Source organism: Sparus aurata, chromosome 8 (genome assembly GCF_900880675.1).
Source record: "Sparus aurata chromosome 8, fSpaAur1.1, whole genome shotgun sequence".
Lineage (NCBI taxonomy): Eukaryota > Metazoa > Chordata > Actinopteri > Spariformes > Sparidae > Sparus > Sparus aurata.
In genome coordinates, this window is record NC_044194.1 from 28,534,278 (window position 1) to 28,557,119 (window position 22,842).

A 22,842-nucleotide genomic window follows, 5' to 3' on the forward strand; every position below is an offset into this window, starting at 1 on the left:
CACACAGATGTGGGAAGGAGCACACACGCAGAAGCGTATGTAGCGCGCAGAGATATGGGGGACTGGCGTGCGTAAAACGTGCGCTGGAACACGCGCACGCTGCTCTACTGTAAAGCATGATGATGCAACAAAGACACAATGTGCTCACTATCTGCATCACTCACACACACACACACACACACACACACACGGCGGTCTAACCACTGCAGTGCCCGAGATGTCCTATCACACAACTACATCAAGCTTGGAAGAACACACAAACACACACACACAGAAAGAGAGAGTGTGAGAGAGAGAGAGAGAGAGAGAGAGAGAGAGAGAGAGAGAGAGAGATGGAGACGCTGACTCAGATGGATATAGTCCGTGGCAGTGCGCCCCCGGCGGCGGAGCAGCGGTGTTGCCGCTCCCGCGCCGGGGTTAAAAAGCGGCGGGCGGCGCGCAGGGGCCACAGTGAGGGGTGTGTTTGATCCAAGAGGCACAGAAAAGTTTGGAGCGGATTTTTTTCCTGGCGTCTGACCCGCAGCAGCAGCAGCAGCAGCATCCATCGAGAGCATCATGGCAAATAAAGCACAGCAGCCTCCTCACCTGCACCTGGCCGAGGTCACCGCGTCCCAGTTCCTCGACATTTGGAAACATTTCGACGCGGACGGTAGGACACTGAAAGTTATTACAAACTTATGAAAGATGACAGAACGATATGTCAGAGGTGGGAGATGCAGTCATGCAGGCGGGAAAGGCTTGTGAAAAGAAGTGAAATGCATCATCGTGCAGAGGAAGAAATAAAATAAGTGATCCCTGCGAAAGTTTGTCTTCTTTAAGGTGTTAAAGCGACAATTCTGGAGATTTAGGAGGCAAAGTGATACGAAGATATCAAAAAGAATGACACAAGTTTATCTTTTCTGTGAACTCCATGTTGGGATGATATTTCAGGAATATGAGAGGGACTATTTCGTGTCTAATCTACATCTTTAATGTTGTTGAAGAGCTGATGTCGGAGCAGATTACAATGCTTAACAAACCCCACACTGCCTCTGAGTTTATATTATTATTATTATTATTATTATTATTATTCCCTTTATGTAAATGCACGTGCAGACGAATTGCAGATATAGAGCTTTAATGTTGATTTATATATATTTTTAAATATATTTATTTACCTGAATGGTGTATACATTGCACATGAATCTGCAGGTTTGGATGGATTCAGCCTTTATTTCCTCCGTCTATCAAGCTTTATGAGTCCTCTCATGGACAGTGAAGTACACTCTGACATTTTAATTTCCCAATAATGCAGGATATTTGATTTAAAGTGTTGTTTTGCGATCAATATGTCATTTAATGAGGCTCCTCTGCGGGTTACAGTTGCCCGTAATCATTGACAGGTTGGATGTTACCTATAAGTAATTGTCTCTGACTGATGCTCCTTGTATTGATTTCCATTGGCCATTAAAAAAGAAAAAAAAATGGCTTATTTAGGCTTCATCAATACCTGCAGTCTGTCAGGTGGTGGAGCTCTTCGTGCAGCGAAAGAAGCCCTGTGTAGGATAACAAATGGATTTGCGTGATATTGATGTGATGTGTGTCAACATGAGATTGTCCCATGCACTAATTTATTCAACAACCCTCTTCCATAGACACACACACACACACACACACACACACACAGAAAGACAGAGAGAGAGAGAGTTTCTTCCCCTCTCAATCTCCATCAGTCTTCTCTTCTTGTATCAGTCCCCGTTCGTCTCCGCACACATTTGTTCAGTTCTCACTCTGCAAATATCACCGTGTGCACGGGTCTGTGCTGCAGTGTGACATTCTAACACGGGACGAGTTCCTATTCTCTCAAATGAACACATCAGCCAAGCTGTCACGAAAGCCTCAAAAGTCAAATAATGGAAATTTCTCAAGCTCTCAGTTCAGCTGAAGGTCTGCAGACTCCTCTGTGGATTGAGGGCAGGCTGAGAGCTGATGAAAGTGCTGATGAAACCCTTTTGAAAAGCCCTGGACGGACTCAAAAGTCCACAGCGGTCAGTCTGAGGAGGAGACAGAGGGTTCGCTTTAAGAGTCAGGGCGGGTCATAGGAGCGAGGCCCTCGGATGGAGATGGTCCAAAAATGCACCTGCAGATTCAGACGAGTGTGTGGCACCTATTTGTTTCTCACACATACACACACACATACACACTCCCGGGAATTCATCATTAACGCGATTTGTTTTTGACGCCTGCTCACATGCTGAAAGGTATTCAGCGGGGAAATCAAGGTGCAATGAGGAGGGTGGGGCTGGGGTGGAGGGGCTCAGCAGCTCGGTTTCTCCATAAGAGCACACGCAGAGATGGCACATCTGCCGCTTTACTACTCTTTCCGGCCCGATTATGGCCGATCAGTCCCACCTGCCAGATCTCTAAAGTCCATACTGCGGAGGTATTTTACATATTGTGCTTTGCAACGAGCCACTTTGCAAATCAAATCCAGGCAGTGTGCATCAACAGATTTGGCTACAGTGTTTGATTTCTGCTCTCATTACTGGGAGTGTCTTCTGGTCTCGGCAGAAAGAAAAAAGGGCGAGCTAATTTGTTTGCTCAGATTGAGTAAACATCTCTGAGATGCAGATAAAAATACACAGGAGGCGAATGCACCCAGAGATGATGAAACCACATATTCCCCTGTTGGCCCCCGGATCAAGTCTCATCTGGATTGCGTCTCTCGCAAGCTCCTCCGCTCTGCGTCCCTCTCATCTTCCTCTGCTGTCTCTGTCAGCCCTTTTCTTTTCTTACTTTTTTTTTTTTTTTTTTTTTTTTTTCTCAATTCAATCACTTCAAAGCTGGAAAAGGAAACAACTGCACTTCCTTTTGGCTAATTATAGAGCATTTGCTGTCAATTGTTTTTATTAACCTGGATATGTAAATCCAGAATAGGAAGCGCGCATCCGCCTCCTGAATCCACCCAGCCGTAATCTCAACACCAAACATTTGAATAGACAGGGCTGCACTCTCCTTTGAAAGGCAAATGCACTTTATATAGGCTTTAAATATGCACTCGGGTGGCACGGCTGCCCACTTTGAGAGTTTTCCTCTGTTGGGGTTGAATTTTTGAATGAGAACTAGTAGAGGAATAAAACGCCTTTACCAGCGTCTCCTGGGACTGTTACGACGCAGTACCTGGAGAGTGTGTGTTTGGGACAAAAGTGTACATTTTAGCTCGCTGCCGGTCGGTGCAAGCTTTGAGAGCTTGCCTAGAAGGACCAAAGTGTCTGGGAGTAGGTTGGTAGGAGGGCTCTCATTATGACATATAAAACTAGCTGTTTGACATTTAAATCGAACGATCTTGAGCTGAGTCGAATTCAGCCATGAAATGTAGCCACTGGCAGGGACTATTTTTTTTTTTTATCTGCACACTTAAAGGGGCACTGTGTAGTTTTGGTGAAGAAGCTCAAACTCAGAAGTTGAATATTTACAATATTAATGAGGTAATAATACAAAGTCAGAAATATGTATTTTTCCACAAGTGAACGAACAAGCTGTTCTCAAAGAAAAATAAGGTCTTCAGAACACACTTTGAAGCTTGAAAGGTGGCAGGGTCCGCCACATATAAACAAAGTAAAACAGTATAAATTGTGTTGTCCTTTAAGGTCTGTTTGTTTATTCAGTTTATTCAGTCATGAAAGCGAAGAGACTTTGTTTATTAAGTTTGTTTAGGCATAAAAAAAAGTCTCTCTTTCCCCAAAACTGCATAGTGCACCTTTAAAGCGCAAGAGAGGAGAATGTGTTCATTTTGCACTGGATTTGGGACGGTTTAATGCAAGACGGACACTTTGTAATTAGTCTGCAGTGCGTGTAGCATCTCATAGACAAAGAACACGCAGGCTACCTTAAGCATATTGCCGTGGCTTAAAGGCTGCTGGGAGCTGAGAGCGCTTATCCTCCGTATGAATAAGCACAGAACAAACAGATGCTCCCTTATGCACAAATATAATGGGGTGGATGGATTTTGCGACGCGTTTATTGAATGTATGACAGCACCCCGGCATAATCTTTTCATAAATCTATTTTTATTGTAGTTTTATGCAATTAGGCTCGTAGTCAATCACATATTACCCTGTTTAATTATCAAGCAGATCCATTCCTCACGAGAGCGCTTAAATGTCAATAAGACCCACAGGAGGGGAGGCTCGATCACAGCGAGGCCTTTTACTGTCCCACTTATCGAAAAGAGGCAGCGCTCGTATTCATGAGTTTGGATAACATCGCTCAGGAATGCGTGCATGCCCACACACACACACACACACACACATACATACTGTACACACACACATGAACACAAACTTCTGCAAAAAAGTGTCCATGGATAGAACAAAGAGGCGAAGACGTTGGCTGGTTTGGGGAGAGGGAGTTAGGTAGAAGATGACAGAGAGTGACGGCAAGTTAGAGAGAGAGGAGAGGAAGTAGATGGCATAATAATCTTTGTTAGAGCTTAATGAGGCAGCTCTGCCTTCCAGGGTTTTATTGAAGCAGCTAGTCACATCGTTTGGAGCCATCTGTCCGGCCATTCAGCGTGCTTGTTGATAGGATATTGGCACGGGCTCACAGACTACCTGGGTGAAGCGAGCACACTCATTTGTCCTCTGAATAGATTGCTGTCGGGGCAGCGGAGCACCAGGAGTAAGTACAAAACAAGATAACAAGAAAACCGACTTTATTATCCTCAAGCTAAATTTGGCATGAAAGGGAAAAGCATGGTGGACATCATCTCATGTCAAGCACCACTTTTTTTTAAAAAAGGGACAGTCTGTCAAAAATTATTGACAGCATGCAGCGGAGACAAGGTTAAGACACCTGAAGCCTCAGTTCCTCATGACAGAATATCATGGCATACACACACCCATGCAAAAAAAAATACAAAATCAGGTTGAAATTGTCACGGTGCACTGTTATCCACATTGATTCGTCCCATTTGCCAAACTCCCCTGCTGAAGGAAGTATTGATCCTTGTGGAATAAAAGAAGCTGCCGGTGGATCATCACCTTCAAAATCCTAGAGAAGCAATTTTCCATATATAGCCTCTCCTTGCTTACAACCCTGTGAACACACAGTCTTTGAGGAGTGATCAGTTTGCATCGTGTCAGTCAATAGCCTTATCTATCGAGCCAGAAGGAAGGGGAAGGAACAGAGCTACTGGTAAAAGGCTCATGTTTGAATCAATACTCGGGCAAAAAGCGAGCCATGCTTGGATCTGTTCGACACCGTGACCACATCTGCTGATGGGGTTTTTGCATGTCAGCAATACCGAGAGAGGTCCTTTGTGGTGTGTTGCGATTACATGCCGTTTTGGTCTGTGTGTCTTCCAGGCAATGGCTACATCGAGGGGAAGGAGCTGGAGAACTTCTTCAGGGAATTGGAGATGGCCCGGAGAGGAGCAGGAGTGGTGAGTTCAGGGACCAGAGATTAAACCCAGAAATTCTAATCCCTCAGGGTTCAATGATATTAAGTTTTTGTTTTTTTTCTAGGACCCTTCTAACCCCACATTCAGAGAAAAGATGAAGGAGTTCATGCAGAAGTTCGACAAGAACAAAGATGGACGAATTGAGATGTCAGAGGTAAGGACTTCAAAGTGCTTCTCGTACTATGTTTGGAAAGCTGTCATTTTCATTCAAGGCGTAGTTCACTATCCAGTCGGGAGTAAGGTGAGAAGATTGATACCACTCTCTTGCAAGAAGGCACAGCCGACCATTAGCTTAGCATAAAGACTAAAGAGGGAAACAGGAGCTAGCCGTCTACTTTGGCTTTTTAAAAAAAAAAAAATTAGGCTTATTCAATTCACTGCAGAGGTAAGATAATACTATGAGAAGCTATATCACTTTTTATTATACCACATTACTATCACTCATATCGGTCTGATAAAGTACCACAGACAACAATATGTTGTATTCCGAGGGTGTGACTGTCTCGTAACTAGGCTAAATGACTTTTCCACATCAAACTCTACTCACCTTGTTTTTTAACAGATATACAGAACCAGAGATGAAGTGGACTGTTTTTTTCTTTTTGTGCGGGGCCTCCTGTCAAGCACTTTCCCCCACTGGCTAGCTATTAGCCAACTCATTTTTCAGCACAACAGCCAACGCAATAGTGGAAGTCTGGCCCAACCACAGGAAGTTGACTTACTTTTTACTTAAAAAATAAGGTGAATAAAACCCCAACATGTTGTTTAAACACCTCTTTTTATGCAGATTAAACAATTAGATAAAACATAATTACAATATACAAATGTGTTCCCTTTTGAACAGAGCTATGCTAGCTGTTTTCCCTGGTTTCCAGTCTTTTTGCTAAGCGAAGCTAATAGGCAACCTTGCGCAGTGGATTCTCAATTAGCCTAGCTTTTTGCTGGATGTAACTTTATACTTATCACACAGATGTTAGAGTGGCAGCAATTTTCTCTAACTTTCAGCATGAAAATGAAAAAATGTATATCTTAAACAATAAAGTAATTTAACAAAGCTCTTTTGCTTGTAGGCAGTGCCACATCAGGTAGGTTTTTTGATGTGCATTCACCACAGGCTAAATGTTTATTCCACTAAAACGTGGCTGAGACCCAAAAAACAACGGTAGATAAGGTCTGAGTTTTCTGCTTTCTGTGGAGAGTGAGAAAAAGATAATTCACAGAGCCAAACAGATACAACTGGGAGGCCTCAGCAGCGTGGTCAATATTCCAATCGATGTGTAAATACAGTCTTTATGATAGTTGTAATGGAGTGTCGGTTTAGGATATTGCTCTCCCTCAATTTTACCCTTTTTTGAGTGTGATTTGAGATACAAAGAGAGCTTCTGTTATATCAATAATCCACCACCCGCATGGGGAATCTGCAAATAAGCGTTCCTGTCCGTTGTTGAAAGTCAAGTGCAAAGGCTGACTTTACCCATACCCAAAAACATGACATTTAAAAATAGTTTTAAGTTAGGCAAAGCGCCTCTTCCAAGGTTATGGCTCTCTATTATTTATGTCTGGGTTTCCCATTTGAGGCATTGCAGACAGAAAGCTCCCCAGTCTCCATCTCTTCTCCGGAAGCATATTGACCCCACCATTTTGTGTTCTCACCACTCTCATTTCCCATCATTTCTCCCTCCAGCTGGCCCAGATTCTCCCAACTGAAGAGAACTTCTTGCTCTGCTTCAGACAGTTTGTCAGCTCCAGTGCCGAGTTCATGGCGGTAAGTTTCTTATCGTGTGTGTGGATGGACCGGTATTGATTTGTTTTTAAATGCAAAGCTGCTGTCTCCTATTGATGAACTCTGCCGTTTGATCAGTTCCTTAAAAAAGAAATGTTGATATAAAAGCTTCCGTTCACCAAGAAATGCCATCAGGCAGGACATACTTACTTAACCAACCGTACATTATAGAGCAGAGTCAGTCAACCAGTCAAGGGGAGACAGCCTGCATGTTCTCGTTTGTACCTACCAGCTAATTTCACAGATTATTTTCCTGTCTATGGTTGAAGGTGAACTAATTAGTGGAATGAATTAGAGTAGTCTAAGAAGAAAACCACAGGCTGTTTGCCTACAGCGCACATAGTAGTCCAATTGTGCTGCTGAGGTTTAGTGGTTGAGCGACTACAGCTGGTTCATCATGAACATCGACTGTAAAATAGACCATATGCACACAGTGGCCATTTTCCTCTGACACTACAACCAAGGTGAGGAGTTCAAATGTCGCACTGCTGTGTTCCAGGTTGCAAATCCTATAGTAGGGACTGAAGTAGGGAATCAGACAAATTGTTATCAGGTCATGTCAACATTACCATTACTGTTTGACAGTGTAACACACTCTAATAGGAAACGCATTAGACAATTCCAAAATATCAGCACATGCATTGGACATATTAATTTAAACCTGGAGGTGAAACGTATTGGATCTAATAGAATAGAAACGTTAGCTAGGAAGTGGCAGAATGCTATCGTTAGCTAGCTAGCATCAACTTCATATAACTACATATAGTTCTCCCAAAAGAAATAAGTATGAATGTGTTCCTGCCTTCAACGCAGAGCAGTAAAGTTATAGCTTGTTATGGGTAACCGTAGAAGGTTTTTGCAGACGAGCTATCACGTACAACTCTCAAATTCCAGCTGGCATGGTCCACTTAAAAATCAACATTTGAAGTGAAGTTACGGGCTTTAAAATTGGTAGAACTGGAAAACTTTTGTCTCCACAGTATGACATACTACATACGAGTGTAGTAATTTCACAGAAATATATCGGACATTTTAATCATGCTAGTCAACAGCCAGCATATCTCAACCAGATATCCAAATGATCTGCAGTTAAACAGTTACCCCGCTGGAAACCAGCTCAGTAAGATATTTCTTAGGTGGTCTATATGGATGTATTTTCACGTATCATTATAAGAAGTGAACATAAAATATATGTCGAAGTCAGATGTGTTAACATCATGACATTTATGGTTAGCAGAGCGCCTTAATAACTTTGGCTAGTGATTAAGCAGACATTAGCTGAAAACAAACAAAAAAAAAATAATTTGTTGATGAGATACAAGCAAAACCACACAGAAAATAAGACTGTCTGTTCTGTTACTAATTAAAAGCCAACTTGTTTGCTTGAGAAACCACTTATATATGGAAATGTCCAAGTATGGTATAAACAAGTTAAGCGCTGCTGTGAATTATGAATAACGGATGATTGTAGGGGTAACACAAAGCCCTCAGCAGAGCAAGATGTGTGTTGAAAGGTACTAGAAAAAAGGAAATCATTTATTCCACGAAATGCCTCCAGATGATAAGAAAATGACAGATTCCGTGTTAGATGTGCTGCGACGAAAGAATGGAGCCAATTAGAAACCAATTACATGTGGGGACGGGACTGTCCTTGTCTCCTGTGTCATACTGAAAAGAAATAATGAAATGAGAGGAGGAGGATGAGTGAAAGAGAAGGTGTGTAGAGAGAAGGATACAAAGGGCAAACGAGAGAGAGCTGGAACAGAGCGGACGTAAATGAAATGTCGATGGGAAGTTGAGAGCCAGAGTTTGAGAACATAAAGCAAGAGAGGAGGATTAATCAGTCTTTGTTGAAGGGTGCGGGGAGGAGGAAGTGGGCGGAGGGGTTCTTAAAGTGTTAGAATGAGGAAGCAGAACCTTCTATTTTCAGAGTCATATATAATGGATAACACCACTGTAGCTCCTCTCTGCAGAGCCCAGAGGAGGAGCAGAGGGGGAGGAGGAGGTGAGGAGAAGGAGAAAGGGGGAAGGCCATCCATCTTTGATAAGGAGCCTCTTCTTTGGACAGGGACAGCTGCTAGATTAAAACATTCATTAAAATGACTTTCTCCCCCCCCCCCATCATTTCTCTCTCTGTCTCTCGTTGCCCTCCGCTCAGTGTGCGGGTGAATGGGATCGTATTGCAAACTGTGTGATTACAGCGACGGTCCAGGCTTTTGTGGTCTTCCCCTCTTGAACGATTTCTTCTCTGCAGCAGGGAAAAATCAAACTCTTAGTGCAGTTAAAGAGAAAGCTTGGGTTCGATCAGAGAGAATTAATGTTGGGGGAGAAATGTAAATCACTTTACAGAAGGCTGATGCTTTGATGCTTTGCGCTGACGAATCGCTGTTAATCCAACACTTCTTTTGTTTTGTCGCTTTTTCTTTAGGCATGGCGGCGATACGATACAGATCGCAGTGGCTACATTGAAGCAAATGAATTGAAGGTATGTTGCAAATTATAATGCTCAATGATAAAGCATATTGCATCTTATTGATGGAAATTGCATTCATCCATGTTCTGATAATATATCTACATTTGCATCCCAAAGGCTAGCACAACCTGCAGTGCCTTTTTTACAAATGTTATTTATTCATTTGCTTTCTTGGTCATACTTATTCTTATTTTGTTATGTCTGTTTGTCTTTCTTCCCCCCCCACACACACATTCAAATGCATTGCTCACACATGTAAAAGAGCACCTACCCCACTAAACTGTAACTTCAAGATGGGCTAGTAGCTGCTTGAGGAGCTACATAGCTGCTAAACCCATATCCCCTGTCTCTCCCTGTAAACACTTATATTAACGTATTCTAAAAGTCATGTTTTTCAGTTCAGCTCCTCAATGTTTTTTTCCATACCTTTGATTCATTTTAAGTGTAAAAATAGACTTAACTTGATTGCATTTTTGTTTTTTATCACCTCCTAGATGTAATGCATCATAATCAGTAATTATCCTGTATAGTAATCGTATTGATTCTGTGTGCCAAAAGGAATAATTTCAGTATAGCTTAGAGTTAGACGAGAATATTGAAACCAGTTGGATGTTTTTTATGCTTTTTATAACTAGGGGTGTGCCAAAATATCAATACTACGATATATCGCAAGCATGCATTAGCTTCATATCTCATGGGAGTGGTATCAATCTTCTCAGCCAGCTCAGATCTGTAGAAAATATTTATTCACATATCAGATTTCAATGAAATCAAGTAAAAATAAGGAAGTGATAATTCACGCTGTAGTCTTTGCACCATTAGGGCCATCAAGAGAAATATAAGCTAAAAACATCTGCAGATAATCAATATTTCAAAATAATCGACACTGAGGATGTTTAGTTCGATTCGCCATTGTTTTTGATACATGTGAGCATATGGGCGAGTAAAGCCAGGCAGCAGCTCTGACCCGGGAGAGTTAAGTGGCTGCTACAGAGGAAATTCCTCAATGACCATGAGTGTGTTTTTTGCAGGTGAGGATTCAGATGCGAAAAATCTTTGTAGAATGCACAAATGTTATCCTCTTCAACACCTTTTGGAAATATTGTGTCAAATTATATAAAGGGTAGCGCTCCACACAGGGGAGGAAAACACTAACAGGGTCAGTGATCAGCGTCACTTGGCTGCTTGGGTTGTTATGGCATCACATTTCTGACCAGGTGCAGATGAGTTCCTCTGGTGTGGCTTTTTGAAACCTTTAGGAAAGTGCAGATGAGATCACAGGAAGCAGACATTTGTCTCCCCTCATGACTGGGAGCTGACACAGAAAATGTCTGAGTATATCAACTCAAGTACTCAGCTTAATACGTTTGGGATAATGGTACTGCAGTAGCTTCATTTTAATTTTCATCACTCTTTTACTGCATTAAATGTACTGTCCATGATGACTAAAGTTACTCTTTACTCTGCAGATGAGTATTTCACATACAAAACAAAATAAATTCATAAGATACTTTTGATCATTCATCATTGTCGTCATTTGTGTCTGTTTCTCAATCCATCTGATTTTATGTTAATCCCACCTACCCTCTTATTTTCCTGTCTTTTTTGTTTTTTTATAATCTTTTTCTCTACTTCCTTCATCAATTAATGTTGAAATCATGGAAGTCCCCAAAACTTCATAGACTAAACTTCACTCTCTACACAATTATTTCTTCTGCTTTGACTAGTCCATGTCACTGCTTCATCATTTTTACTTAAAACTTAAAGGAGACCTATTATACTATTTGTTTTTTTCCCTTTCATTCAGTGCTTTGTATATGTTCTTGTGCTTGTAAAAGAGCCTGAAGTTAAAAAGATCAAAGTATGCATCAACAGAACCTCCTCTCTCCCACAGAAAACGCTGCTCCTGAAACGCCTCGTCAGTAGCCCCGCCTTTTATTCCGTGACTTTATGACTTCACACTACGTCACCGTGTCACACATTTATGCAATTTATATCTAGTGTCTAGTTTGGCACGTAATAATTAATTTAACACAGCTGCTCTGTTGTTAGTGGCCCTGGCTCAGACATGTGTGAACTGACCAATCAGAGGAGACTGCATATTTGTGCAGGGTGCCTTAAAGAGACAGGAGCTTAAACAGAGAATTTCACATAATGGAGGAATACAGTGCTGCAGCGCTGGACAGTATGAGAAAACTGATGTGAGCACTAGAGCATGTAAACCTATTCTAGTAGTAACACAGAAATAAAATGATGAACCTGAAAATTAGCATAATATGCCTCATTTAACAATACTCCAGAGAGAGAGGAGACTGCTGTTTCTGCAGTCCATATTTGTGAATACTGAAAGATGAATTTTAGAAAAGGTTAAACTGATACCACATTTTTACCAGTTTGTGTGAAGTCTGTAAAATCTGTGACGTCAGATGGTTACGTTGAATCTCCAGCTACACATTTTATCCCAAAATATTTATTAAAGCTTTTGCGTAGCTGTGAGTTTTTGGTGAAATGATGAGATCGTAGACCCTGTATATGCCATACTTTTGCCTGTTCTTCTCCAGTCCTTTTTTATTCACTTGTGTATGTTTCCTCAGGGTTTCCTGTCAGACCTGCTGGAGAAGGCTAACAGACACTACGATGACCAGAAGCTCCAGGAGTACACACAGACCATAGTAAGTCTCTTGAATACACTCACAGACACCGCCAAGAATATCACTATTGTTTTGCGCTAAACCTTATGCAGAATCATAAGTTTGTTTAGTGATTTTCATCAAGACACACATATAAGACATACAGTAATTAGCTGCTAATTTAAAAGTTCAAAGGACAATCTGCTTCTCGCTGAAAGAGGACACTGCTCACATCAGCGCATAAAATACATCCAGTAGCAAACTGAGAGTCTCTCAAAGTAATAAAAAACTATAAATGGCTGAACTACTATAAAAAGTTAAACTTAATACCAATGCAATCTTTCAGAAACACTGTGAGTCATATGAATTCTTTATAAAAGGTAGATGTCTCGTGTCTGTCTATCCTTGACTTCAGAGACCTATGTTTTGGTGGCAGCAGCGCAGTGCGACTGAGTGGTTGTGACCCATCATATCCTGCAGGTTGATTGTTTACAGCCCAGATGTGCTATAACATCTGCTTGTTCCTAGATGGCCCAGGGCTGACCTGACCTGATTTGCTAGAGTGCATTTTTCCTCAACATGCTCATAGATACACTTGGTCATTTTTTTCTTTCTTCATATCTTTATTACACATTAAAGTCACAGATGGTAAAAATGATAATTGAGGGAAAACAGCAAGTTGATTGAGATTTGCGAAATAATACACATGAATTAGACACATAGGCAACAATATCATTGAGGTGCTGCTGCTGCTGCTGCTGGACATTTGCTGTAGTGATGAAATCAAATACTTACACTATGCTAGCAATGTCATTGTTAAGAGTTTATCAAAAAGGGACCCGGATGAAAGACAAACAAAAGCAGGATGGTTAAAGCACAAAAGTGAGCATAAATGATACACTGATGTCCAAAATCCAAAGTCTTAAATCCAAAGTATAAACAAAAAAAGGAAGGCAAAGGAAAGTCACAGGAAAAAAGTAAACCACAGGTGAGCAGAAAAAGGGGCAGGGAAAACAGACAAAGAGAGGACATCGAAATTAATTAATCAGATTAATCATGACAGCCCTTTGTTATTTTCTAGTGAAAAATATCCTTCATCATAAGTAAGACAGGCACTTTTGTGTAAGACATGTAGCCTGTAACATCCATCCATAAGAAATGCTTTAAATAAATCTCTGTGAAACTTTTTTCTGTTGGTTATTGCGAGTATCATAATAGCCTATAATTCAACCAAACTGTAAATCCCTGCTCTCTTATAATTAGATACATATTGTCAATAAAATGCCAATATTTTAAATCAATGGTTTCATGTGTGTATATATATATATATTTGTGGAGCTTTACAGCGAAACTGCGTTGCTGCATTCTCCTCAACAACTGAAGTAGATAGGGACTTATTTTAAAATGTAAAAAAAAACAACAACTTAAAAATCCACAAAAGGGCTCCATACAGATAGTGAGCTGTAATCCAAGTCTCCAGAAGCCCCTAGAGCCCAAACTAATTTGAAAAGACTCATGTCAAGTCAAGTTTGTCAAGTTTATGCACCCACTGCTGATGGGGTGCGCGCTAACGCTTTTAGCTTAGCAGCTACAGTGGGTGGAAATAACATCTTTCTAATTACTTTGGGTTCTCTGGGCTTCCCGTGAATGGGATTGCACTCGATAAACACTTCGGAGCCATTCTATATTTTCTCAACCGGAGATAATGACTGAATTTTCAGTTTTGGATGAAAAAATAGAAAATCCGATTTTTGGAAGCTTTTGTATTCTATTTTCCCCTCTGCCCTAAAAGAGAGAAATCCCTATCCACTGCATCAGCTGAAATGTCTGAAACAGGTTTATGGACACTCTCTTTTTACTGGTCCTCTGGTAAATAGCATGAAATATGAGAAAAGAAGTTGTAGTTTTTTAATAAAGGTAGAAACTTTATGGCTGTCCATTCGATTTCTCTGTCAATGAAATTCATGAGACACATCTGCTTTCATCTTGACAGCACATATCTATAAAAAAACGTTCCTTTCAGTTTCTCTCCTCTGTCCCTTCCTATCTCTGCTCTGCTTCCTCTTTGTAGCTCAGGATGTTTGATCTGAATGGAGATGGGAAGTTGGGCCTGTCAGAGATGGCAAGGTAATGTGCTATTTTACTTGCCTCTGTTCGCTATGTAAATGTTGAAACATACGGTGTGCTGGTTTTCATTCGCCATCATCAGATTTGAATAGTTTAACAACTTTGGTGTCCACTAATAAAGCCTCTCTCTCCCACAGGCTTCTCCCTGTTCAGGAGAATTTCTTACTCAAGTTCGAGGTAAGGAACAAACATGATGTGGAAAGAAACAAATATATACATTATGATGTAACCTAAATAGCCCCTTTATTTTATCATATACTATCTTACTGTGACTGCTGATATTTAGCAAATTGTAGCTTGGTAATCAAAATTAAAGGAGACCTATAATGTTTGTAACTTTTTTTCCCTCTCCTTCAGTGTGTTATATACAGTGTTATAGGTTCTTGTAAATGTGAAACATCATCAAGGTTAAAGGTCCACACCAACATAAGCTCCTCTCTCCCACAGAAAACACTGCTCCTGAAATGTCTCAACAATAGCCTTGTCCTTAATTCTGTGACTTTGTGACATCACACTTTTGCATAGTTTTTGTCTAGTGGCGTAAGAATTGATTTAGCACAGCTGCACCGCTGCTGGCTCAGGCATGTGTTAGGCGACCAATGAGAGCAGACTGGGTAAATGGGGAGGAGGGGCCTTAAAGGGACAGGAGCTAAAACAGAGCGTTTCAGAAGAAGGAGGAACACTGTGCTGCAGCGCTGGACAGCATAAGAAAACTGATGCGATTTTTAAGCACCAGCGCATGTAAACCTATTCTAGTGGTAACCCAAAATTGAATTATGAACTGGAAAATGGTATTTTTAATATGTCATAATATGCCCCCTCTATTTACAGGGTGTCAAGTTGACCAGCGAGCAGTTCAATGCCATCTTCACATACTATGACAAGGTAGGAGACAATTTATTGTCGATGGTGTTAAATATAGATGTCTTATATTTTCCAAACTCTCCAAACACACAGGCCCATCTTCTGGGTGTGTTACTCCTCCTCTTGCTTTCAGTTTTCTGTGCATAGTCGCCATAGACAGTATCTTAAAACTGTATCTTGAAAATGTTTACCCTTGAAAAACTGGAGTGCTACTATTGACTACACTGCTGGACAGTAAGATCTGAAGACCTCATTGTTTATATTGATGAAAAACAGCTACCGAGTTATTTTGACTACATCTCCCATGTGTCTCAGCCGTGGGGGAACTATTAAAACATCACGGGAGCTGCTGTTGAATGTTAATTAAATATTTGTTGGTTAAAATAATATGGTGTGTTTGAAAATATGAACTGAATTTAGCTGAGGCTAGTGGAATAGAAGCTAACTTGAAAAGGGGTGGGACACTGAGGGACTACCTAGTCAGGTAGGTTTATTACTACAGAATTTGGTACAACGTCTGAAAGCTGATGTGCAGAATTCATAGTATTAAGTCTTATAGTTTGGAAAATGCGAAATTTTAACCACAATGTTTTCATCTTGAATTTGAATAAAATCCTCGAAAAATGCTTTTTTTTTGTCACTCCAGACCCAAAATCTATTCTTGTCAAAAATATTTGTTTGCTGTCTCCTGGCATCCAAAATAGCAAGAATAAAATACTCATGATGAAAACATACAATTAAAGTTAGAATAGATTTTGAAGTGGCGATATACTGTATTGTGGGAATAAAGGAAAATGTAATGTTCATCTTTAACAGTTGCCTTCATAGTAGCATATTAATATATAAGGCTTTGAGAGTCTGGAAATATTTAGCCTTAAAAGTGCTTGAAAGGGGCTTGAATTTTACATCTAAAAGGTGTATGAACGCTGATATGAGTCTGTTATGACAGCATTCAGGGGAAAGAAAAAACAAAAGTATATTAACAATGTTAAGTAAGAAGATATTGCACTCGCAACAGTGTACACTGTGCAAAAAACAGTCTAGACTCCTGGATCTAAATGACTCAACGCCGTTTATTTTGGAGTCTCCCTTTAGTTAAAATCCTGCATATGCAAATTCTGTGCCTTGGGCGCTCCCTAACCACCTAGGGAAATGAGTTAAGCTCAGCACACCTGTCCCTACGTAAACAGCTCAGGGTGGTTGAGCAGTGGTAAGTTAATGGCCACATTTTCCACATTAGCAGTAGATGGGCAGGGAGGGATGACAGGGAGTGATATGATACAAGACAGACAAGGGCAGTAACAGACTGACACAGTCAATGGCAAGATTTATATTTCTCGCCATTGACCGTCTTGGCCTTAGTCCATATTTTATCTCTGGACATTAGGTTGGAGAGCAAGAAGTCAAAAAAGAGCAGTTCTTGAGTGCAGTGGGGAGGTTGCGTGCGAGTACATGTCTCAGCTTGGACTGAAGGCTAACACTCTCGATCTCACTTGCAGAGAACAGGGTTGAATGTTAAATTATAGATGAGCCACCATTCATGCAGACTCTCTCTGCGAATGGAGCACTACCGTTTCTGTGTGTAATTAGTTTCATCATTTTGTCATGAGCTCAGCCCCTGCAGCTGAAACACAGGCAGCTGCTGTCACTGGTACTGAGAGATCATGGGCAGGGCAAACAGTGTCTGGTCAGCTGAACGCTAACATGGCTCACAGTGCCTCAACCCCAAACTGTGCGAGGCCTTGAAAATGTCTGTAATGTAATCTGGCACGCAACAGAGTCAGACTGACTGATACCTGATGTCGCTCCGTCTTCTCGTAACTCTGCAGAGTCGCTTGTCTTTCATCCTTAAAGTGTAAATAAATAGAATTCACACTTTATTCCCAAGATCTAGGACACTTCAGTCTTTTGCTTTGTAAACATCAAAGAGCATCTCCCGAAGTAAAAAATAAGGCTGGCGAGCCAGTTAGCTTTGAAATCGTCTTGAGACTGAGCCTTGATGAACAGAACATGGTTTTGTGCTTCTTGCCAAGGGAACATTTCCAAGAGTTGGACTTAGTTTTTGGCTTCCAGCTCTAAACACTACTGTGAGACATAACTCATTAATTAGCAAAGTGGCTCCATGTTGACTTTACAGATAACCCCCTTTACAGAGTTGTGAATGGAAAGTCTTTTAAAATCATCATTCTTGAATGGCCATTTGGCCTATGTATTTAAATATAGCTTGTGCACACTGTTCAGAATGAAATGCAGGCTTTTGCCGAAAATAACAAAATCAGGTGTAAGGCTGAATTTTCCTGTCTTCAGATCTTTACAGTAAACTTGTCTGTCGCTCCAGTCCTTTCCAAATGTGTGGAGATGGAAATAACATTTGTGGTGCCTCTCTGTCAACTTCTTTCAGGATGGGAATGGCTACATCGATGAGCAGGAGTTGGACGCCCTGCTACGAGACCTCTACCAGAAAAACAAGAAGGTGAGATGCTCAATTCCTACAGGCATTTGTATAGCAGTGCATATTGTGGCCTAGCTTGAGATTTCTGGCATCTGAAACCATTTCTCTCTGATAATTTCCACTGTGTGTTCTCTTTATACCTACCTTGGATCAGAACGGAAACAAAATGGAAATATCTGTAAATCTGTATTTTACACATAACTCTTCAGCACAACATGCTGTCTTTATATCAGAAGTACAATAATAGAAGTGGTAAACATGCAAACAAGCAAAAAAGGTGCATGCGAGGAGTTATCTTGACAGCCTGAAGATTCTTAGTGCTGCTAAAGCCCAGATCAAAAGCTTTATTGGTATCATCAAATGATTGAAGCGTATTAACTGCTTAGCATCTCCATGCAGGATGTGTACAATATATTGGTACAGGCCAGGACAAAACAGGAGACAATGTTAGTGAGGTGAAGGTTCGTTTGGGATGACATCACTGAAGTCCCCTGTGTTGTTGTCAGGATTTGAGGCCAGAAAACGAATACAGGGCAAAAGACTCAGAAACATATATTTCTAAAGTGGAAATAGGTAGCCTTTCTAATTTAACCTCCTTGCATTTTCCTGTGGTATTATGGTTGGCACCGCTATCGCAAAAAGACAGAGTTGGCAACATTGCTACTGCCAGCAGCCTGAAAAAGCAACAGTAAGAACCCCAGTTTGACCTAGAAAGCATGATCTCAGCTCTAGGAAAAGGCAGAGTAAAATACACATTTGTAGGAATAAGAAAGCAGTATTGAACCGCTATGCAGATCAAATAGCATAGTAAAAGTGAGCCAATCTATATGCGGATGGTGTCATTTTTCTACAGCCATTACACTGTGTAATCAGTTTTGATTTCAGAATGATCAGAGCAAAAACATTGTACAGTATCTTGCAAGATGTCCAAGTCAATTTAAATTTTAGGTGTCATGTTTAGTTTGGTTGACAGTGTGCGTAAAGCATCAAGCCACACAATACTACAACAACGTCAAATACACTTAAGTCCACTGATTGTGGCTGTGGCAAAGATTGTTTTAACTTTATTAATATAGAAAAACACAAACAAATGTTAGAGGAAAATAACTTTTTTAATAACATTGTTAAACACACTGCAAACATAACATTGTGAAACTCTATACTAAACTATACTATAAATTGAGGGCTAAACGGCACAACACTTAATAACAATCACAATGTATTTGTTATTGTGTTGTTAAACACGATTGTCCATTGAACAGTGTTGTTTGTTAAACAGACAAGGACATCATTTGGCAACAACTGGAAACATTAAAAAGCTGAAAATGGGCTTTTTAGCCAACTAGCAATCTTCTATTCAATTCTAATTTCAGACAGCAGAAACAACAGTGGGCTTCTTTTGTTTACCTCTATTTGAAGTCAAGGACCCATCATTTTAAAAAATGATGAAACATTGCAAGTAGTAAATCAGCCAACACTATTAGATTAAAGTGAATATAACAGAAAGCTTGACAGGTGTATTCCAAGTCTCCGATACCCCCGACGTCCGGAAATGATTTGGAAGTAACTTGCTTACATCCCCTTGAAAGCAGAAATCATCTCTGCAGAAGCTAAGCTAAAAGCGTTAGATCTGTGGTTCATGATCCCCAGGACTTTTAATGTGGATGCTATCTTCAGCCTGATGCTACAGTAAAGCCTAACATCAATCTTCATAACAGAAGGATTGACAGAAAAAAAACTGGTGGAACGCAATTGGTAGAACTTAGCTTAACTCGTAATCCAAAATTAAAGAATGTATCCACTTTTGTGATACTTTACTCAATCACACCCCTTTTCCCTTGTTCAGGAGGTGGACGTGAAGAACCTGACGGGCTACAAGCAGAGCATCATGAGCCTGTCTGACGGAGGGAAGCTCTACCGCGGCGAGCTGGAAATCGTCCTCTGCAGGGAGCCAATTGTGTGACTCTTCCTCCTCTCTTGTTGTGTATCTTCATTTTCTCTGCCTGCCCTGCCTTGCTCTCCCATGATCACACCCACGTTCAGCTGCCTGGCAACATATACCAGGTGCATGTGCCAGACACCCCCCCGCCCCTCCCCAAATTTCAGAATGAATGATAAGTGCACTGTCAGCACGCAACAGCTCTTCTTCCTTAAATCCTCTTTTTCTGAAATCTGACCTCTCTACCATAACCATGACCTGTCTAAAACCTTTTGCTTTTCACGTTCACCGTCCCATATGTCCTAAACCTCTCTGACCTCATCCCTGCCCATGCTGTGGCTGACTTGCAACTCCTGGCCAAAAGACCGACCCCATCATTCCACTGAGATGACATTTTGGCCCGTTGATAACCCTCAACCCTTGACCCTGGCTTTATTGACCCCTCCATTCCCCTGCTCTTTCAACTTTGCATTAGATACAATATATAGTCAAAGAAAACTGCAGACAGCTGTATTTGAATTTATCTAATTTATAGTCTGTGATGGAACTGGTATTGATTTTCCACCTGTTTTCCACCATTGTCCTGAAGCCCTCTGGTTCCATTGCCATGATATGATTTGGATTTTCAATGTTTGTTTTTGGCTGATACTGTCAATTGAAAATATAAATAAACTGTCTTATCATAAACAATTGGTTCTGACCTTGTATGAAGATGATTTCGTTAAAGGTGGTAATACCTGATGAAGAGATCACCTCTTGGACTTAAAATTAAAGGGGCACTATTTGTCTGCGGTGGGGCATCAGTGCACAGAAAGTCAGGATTAGGGGGCAGTTAATCAGCTTTTGTCCACTGGAAGGGGCATCCTGTGTTTTTTGGGGGTGAGTCCACTGGTCCTCCACCTCACAGTTTGAATATCTCATTCTCTCCAAATTACATTTCCTGCTTGCAAACCTGTTTATTTTTTTCAATCCAGCCCACCTTTAAACTATGTCTTTGCCTCCAATACAGGAGCATTAGCATATAAAGGATTAATGATCGATAGAGTCACAACAAGGGAAAGCTAGTTCACAATTTAATGCAACACTAAATTTGGTTTAGGTGGGTTCTGAATTTAATGCTGGTTGTCTGTGTTGAGCAACCTAACATCGGCAACTGTGGCTTCCAAATCTTTCCCTGCAAATGTATTGCTTAGTGTGCATTGGAAGCAAAAAGACGGAAGAAATAGTGGCTGCGTCTCCGTCGCTCTGACTCTGACAGCTTTATATGCAGCATGATGTCCTTCTCCCGGCTGCATAATGGAAATGACTGAAGAAACAAGTAGAGTGGTATTGCTGAGTCTGCACTGTGAGGCATTGCCTGTGTTTTTTGCCATCTTGTGAATGAAATCAGGCAGCATAACAAATACTCTTCTCCCCTCCCTCCGAGCTGCTCAAAACAGACCCCAATTGCTGCATAAAACAAAAGCTGAGTCAAAGTTCCAGGTAACATCAATTTAAAATACATTGCTAATGGATTTACAGATTATATCCGGTCATTCAGTTAATCCATTGGGAGTAATTAAATTGAATTCTCCAAAAGATAAACATTTATGCCCAAAGCATGAATATGAAAATTATGATGTGGCGTGTCTCTTAGAAGCTTAAATGTCAATAGAAACATGATTGTGCAATCTGGATAGAGCCTGCATTAAAATATACAAAACCTGACCTTAACAAAGATCTGAACTGACAGCCCAAATATTTGGCTGAAATTCCAGCGGTACACCTTCAGCCTTCGGCTCTTCCAGTTGAATCCGAGGTGTAGGGTATTCCCGGCTCCTGGGCTGAGATGTTACTCCTGAGGTAGTAGGACAGGACATGATATTTCTCGTAAAACCCCTGTAATTGAGTTGACGTGCTTTTAAAGCCATCTGAATAATACAGCAAGCACACAAGTTCCCATCTCAGTGTGGAGCTGGTGCAAACCCACATCAATTAATCAGAGGCATTTAAATCTTTATATGACAGGCGGCTGCACAGGGAAACTATGCACATCACTATAGTATAATATTGAAAGAAGAATGTAGCTGACGTTTTAATATTTGTAAGTGAGATTGGTAAGTGACAGTTAGGCCACAAGGCAATGTTAAATGCTTAAAAGTTGTAACTGGAGCACACGAAGGCCTGAAGAAGGGTCAAAAGTCAGGAAGGGGCCAAAAAAATACAAGTTACTTGGGATTTCTTGTTTGTTTTTTTGCTATACTGAGCTTACATTAGCCACATTCAGTTAATGGTCATACAAGCAAGTATCTTATGGCTGTAGAGCAAAACCCCTGAATGTTTTTAATTGGTCAAGAGTATATGGCAATAAAAGAATAATGGTAAGAGCTAACATAATGTGGTAGTGGTAAAAAACAGAAGAGTCAGGGAGTCTCAGAAAGAGAGCTGCCTATAATGATGTTACAAGAGCATAGGCTATTCTTTTTTGTTTGCGAAAGTTAGCAGTCATTAGCCACCTTAAGTATAAAGTGAATGTTTTTAATTGGGCAAGAGTAGTATTGGTATATAAAAGAATAATGAAAAAAGAGTAATAGAGTCAGAAAGCACCCTGAATAATATCAGTTACCCATGAATGTTGTTTTTGCTTGCAAACATTAGCGGACCTTAGCCACTATAAACTGGATTGTAGTAGACCAGTTAAGAAATGGTGTTACTTAAATTGCAATTACAGTAGTTGTCAGTTACATAGGAATATATTCTTCTTTGTTTGCCGACACTAGTTAAAATTAGCTTAATTAAGTTAAAGTGAAACTCTCGCCAAAATGCAACTTAGGCTTTTTTTGTGAATGTACATGAGTCAAACCTCCGTGTAAACACATAATTATTTTAATTTTCGACTAAGAAGGCTCGACACAACATGAAACTTTGCTTGCAGTATCACCAGGGTCTCTACACATGAACACTAGCATTGAAAACATTGTATGCGTACAGAGTTTATGTTTTTGGACAACTCGCGTTAGCAGATGTTTCTTCCGCTAGCCGCCGTCCTGCCAGTGAGGAGTGTCAATTTCCGAATGCAACGTAACATGGAGGACAGTTAAGGTGGACCGCTCCTAAAGCTTAGTTCCATATAAATGCACGGATAATTCATTGTT

The 22,842-nt window shown here is 40.7% G+C and overlaps 1 protein-coding gene across 1 annotated transcript; it reads left to right on the plus strand.

Moving 5' to 3' along the window:
- The first annotated feature begins 406 nt into the window (after positions 1–406).
- LOC115586387 (calretinin-like) lies at positions 407–20,398 on the plus strand. The gene is made up of 11 exons (XM_030425397.1): positions 407–649; positions 5,346–5,422; positions 5,505–5,594; positions 7,125–7,205; positions 9,652–9,708; positions 12,291–12,368; positions 14,398–14,453; positions 14,591–14,630; positions 15,285–15,338; positions 17,719–17,790; positions 19,616–20,398. Exons 1-11 carry the CDS (start codon positions 556–558, stop codon positions 19,730–19,732), a joined length of 816 nt encoding a protein of 271 aa, XP_030281257.1. The 5' UTR covers positions 407–555; the 3' UTR covers positions 19,733–20,398.
- The last annotated feature ends 2,444 nt before the right edge of the window (positions 20,399–22,842 follow it).

Coding starts and splice junctions, on each gene's coding strand:
- LOC115586387 (XM_030425397.1), top strand. CDS start 556: ATGGCAAATAAAGCACAGCAGCCTCCTCACCTGCACCTGGCCGAGGTC. Junction 14,631..15,284: donor ATTTCTTACTCAAGTTCGAG/GTAAGGAACAAA, acceptor CTCTATTTACAG/GGTGTCAAGTTGACCAGCGA. Junction 17,791..19,615: donor TCTACCAGAAAAACAAGAAG/GTGAGATGCTCA, acceptor TCCCTTGTTCAG/GAGGTGGACGTGAAGAACCT.